The 3,712-nt window shown below is 49.1% G+C and overlaps 2 protein-coding genes across 2 annotated transcripts in view; both read right to left on the reverse strand.

Moving 5' to 3' along the window:
* Nucleotides 1-978: 978 nt before the first annotated feature.
* Nucleotides 979-2,054, reverse strand: LOC9636263. Its single transcript, XM_024687343.1, has 3 exons — nt 1,931-2,054; nt 1,361-1,863; nt 979-1,295 (listed from the first exon to the last, which is right to left on the reverse strand). The coding sequence occupies exons 1-3, from the start codon at nt 2,052-2,054 to the stop codon at nt 1,068-1,070; spliced, it is 855 nt and encodes a 284-aa protein (XP_024543111.1). The 3' UTR covers nt 979-1,067.
* A 929-nt stretch (nt 2,055-2,983) lies between these two features.
* The window catches only part of LOC9636264, an 11,668-nt gene continuing 10,939 nt past the window's right edge, over nt 2,984-3,712 (reverse strand). The window contains exon 4 of the mRNA XM_024687344.1: nt 2,984-3,085. Coding sequence (XP_024543112.1) covers nt 2,984-3,085 — 102 coding nt within the window. The remainder of the gene's footprint in view (nt 3,086-3,712) is intronic.

Here is a 3,712-nt window from a genome sequence, read left to right on the forward strand (position 1 = left end):
CAGATGACAGAGAACGTCTAGCGTAGTCTGTCTTATAGTCTCCACAGCCATCCGAAACCCCAGTCACGAGCAGCTTCAGCTATATCGTCTTCTCGCCATCTGGCAGCCATCTGACACTGGTTCACGTCGTTCCTCGCTACTATCATGGACAGCCTTACCGCAGCAGGTGCTCCTGAATCATCTCCATCCACTGGAAAGCCGATAAGATAAATTCGTCCTTGCTCCAGACACTGTAGAGTGTAGCCCAACTGACTCTGCTGCACTTCCAGCCGACTGCTCTGCCTGGAGCCTCGTCAACCACCACTTTCGACTCTCCATCTCGGCCACCATCTTCCGAAACTTTCAATTCCAGTCGTTGATCTTCCCTCGACTTAGATTGTGGAGACTGGTCTCTAGCTCAGACTTGACGCTTTAGTGACCTGCTACTGTGGTGCTCGACTTGCTTGGATATTTGGCCACAGCTCCAAGTTTTCCCACTCCAACTTTTGGATTTGATTTCCCTTGAAGCAATCTGACACTGAGTTCTTTGCTGATACTTTCATCCGAGCAGCTGTATGAGCATTCCTGGACAGCCCTGACCCGTTTTCAAAGTCTCCGTCAACTAGAGAGCTCTACCAGATGACAGAGAACGTCGAGCGTATTCTGTCTTATAGTCTCTGCAGCCCTCTCTGTGAATCCAAATACCCCCACTGTCATGAGCAGCTTCAACTATATCATATTCTCACCATCACCATCTCGTTGCAGTCGTTCCCTTGCTACTATTCCTTCAAGCTGTGAACATTATACCACAGCAGTATCTCCTGTCTCATCTCCGTCGACTGGAAAGCTGATAAGATAGATCCCTCCTTGCTCCAGACACTGTAGAGTGTAGTCAAACTTGATCCATTGATCTTCTCTTGACTTAGAAGAGTGTGGACAGCTGCAAATCTTTGGAGTCGAGTCCTTGAGAAGGTCGATCTTCTCTCGACTTAACTGGTCTATAGCTTTAGTGGCCTCCTCCTGTGCTGCTCAACTTGCTTGGAGATCCAACTTCTGGATTTGACTCTTGAGAGTTGGCTTCTCCGATGCTAGAGTCCGAGCACTGGCCTCCAGTTGACCAATCCTTGCAGCCAACTTCTCGAGCTCGGAGCCAACTTCATTTCTCGTTTCTTCGACGTGCTTAGAACAGTTTGCTCGTGTTCTCTTCTCAGGTAAACCCAGGGTCTAGTCGTCTTAGAGTTCGCTCCAGCCCGGCCGATCATCTTCTCGCCATCATGGTTCCGACAAAACAAACACTCATCGTTCACTTCAGCTCTCTACAACAAACACGGAAGTTATTAGCAAACGGCCATCTGGAATCTGGAAGGTATATCAAACTTACCTGTCTCCTCTTGAATTCGGCAACAAAATCTCTCCCCGCACGATCATATAGTTCTTTTGCCTCCTTCACGAAGACCACCTCGCCGGACTGAAGCTTCTTCCACGGTTTCCTCTCACTCGGGATCCTATCCAGCATTTTCCGGAGCCTCATCATCTTCCGCGCTCGCTTGATCCTCTCTCGGTCGCTGGATTTGCTGTTGAGCTCCTCGTAAAGCTGCTCGGTGAGTCTGATCAGAATCCGGAGCGCGCTAACACTCCAAGACTTTTCCTCGTGCTTCTCCTCTTCTGTTTCCTCGCGCTTTTCCTCTTCCAAGCTGCGGATCTTCTTCTCGGTTTTTCCCCTCTGGTTTAGCCACCGGTTTGCCTTGTGGAAAGCTTCGAGATACGCGAACTCAACATAGCCCCCTCGGCCATCGCTAAGATGGGTTTCACTCCGCCGTCGGGTGCCGTCGGGAAGAATGTCCTCCGCTGAGGAAGAGAAGCGAACCATCTTCGGCCTGGAACCTGCAAGTCCAGAAGGCCATCGTGAGTCACAGTAGAAGAAGAATGCAAGAAGCAAAAGGAACCATACCTGGACGACGACCCCCGGCTGGCAATAGAATTGGCTTGGGTCGCTGCTCCTCCTGCTTGGGCTTGTCATTCTCCTGCTGCTTCATCTTCTCTTGATCGTCTTCCCGTTCCAGCTGCTGCTTCATCGGCTTGATCATCTGCTCCTCCTCTTGTTCCAGCTGCTGCTTCATCGGCTTGATCATCTGCTCCTCCTCTTGTTCCAGCTGCTGCTTCATCGGCTTCATCCGCTGCTCCTCCTCCTGTTCCTGCTCTTGCTTCATCGGCTTGATCGGCTTGATCGGCTGATTCGGCTGATTCTTCTCCTCTCGTTCCAGCTGCGGCTGCTCCTTGTGACCTTGCTCCTGTTTCACCTCGCGCCTGAGTTCCTTCGTCTCATGGGCTTCTTTCTCCTGCTCCTCCTCGCTCAGCTGCTCAGCTTTCTTCTCTTGCTCCTCCTCCTTCAGCTGCTTCTCGGCTTCCTTTTCCTCCTCTTCTTCAGCTTCATCGGCTTCATCTGATCGGCTTCTTTCTCCTCCTCGTTCACCTGCTGGGCTTTCTTCTCTTCCTTCAGCTGCTCCGCTTTCTTCTCTTGATTCTCCTCTTCGTCCTCCTTCTCTTGTTCCGGCTTGATCGGCTTGATCGGCTCCTTGTGCCCTCGCTCCTGTCGTATCGCTTCTAAGACGATTTTCACCTCGTGCCTGAGTTCCTTCAACTTCAAGGCGGCGGCGTCCATGGCTTCTCCCGAGACGGCCTCACAGACACGATCTTGGACCTTCAGCTTCGAGGCCGCCGCGTCCATGGCTTCCGGGTGGACCTTGTTGTCGCCCTTGTGCGCCTTTTTTGGTCGAAAGAGAGACCACAAACCTGTGACGCATCCACTGCGCTCCTGCTCTGTTCGCGCCATAGCTTGCCCTTTGCAAAATGCCTTTAATGCCCTAACCCTTACTAAATCTATTTCACTTTAATGCGTTCGTTTACATTTCTCGGCAGTGACTTAGGCAGCGCCCGGGCTCTTGAAACTCAGACACGCTGGAACCAGCTCACAGGCTGCATCCCAGAAGATGTTTACACACTCTCATCTCTCAATATCTAGACTTGAGTCTGGAACAAGTCCCTGGAGCTGGTTTCTAATGCTTCCAGCTTGAGAGTGCTGATCAAACCAGCTACCAGATACCATCTGACCTCAGTAAACTTTCCAGAAGAAAACAAAGAAACGAGATGGTAGCTATAGTAAGTACAGTCTTTGTGTGCTTTCTTTGTTGGTGAATGTTTAGATGCTTACCCTAGATGTGCCATTCTTAACATGCAAACTTCCTGACATGACAAAACTTCAAGAGCATTGAATTCACAAGGTAAGTGCTCTCTATCATTCTCCTTAAAGCTTATGCTTTACGTCATGCAGGAAAATGCAAGTCAATTTTGGTCATGTTTGTTGTTGAGCTGCATCTTGTTACCAAGCACACATACTTCTGCCACCAATTTGCTTTTTGAAACTGTTGTATGACATTGAATTTAGCAGACACAAAACTTTTTATTTGTTCTTTTTTAGATACAACGTCCTATGAGTCCATTCTGAGTTCATCGTCAAGCTCAGGTGGTTCAGAGGAAGGAGGAGAAGCTGTTTTTAGTGATGGAGAGCATATAGAGTTCAAGGACAATATTAGGGATGATGCTGTTGCTTATATGGTGGAAGAATCATCATCAGATGGAGATCAAGATGCAGAGAAACTTATTTTCGGTCTCAAAAGGAGATATTTGATTTCAACCATATCCCACTAAAGAAGCAGCTGGTATAACTAAAAGT

This window comes from Selaginella moellendorffii, unplaced genomic scaffold, assembly GCF_000143415.4.
Source record: "Selaginella moellendorffii unplaced genomic scaffold, v1.0 SELMOscaffold_53, whole genome shotgun sequence".
In the NCBI taxonomy this organism is placed as follows: domain Eukaryota; kingdom Viridiplantae; phylum Streptophyta; class Lycopodiopsida; order Selaginellales; family Selaginellaceae; genus Selaginella; species Selaginella moellendorffii.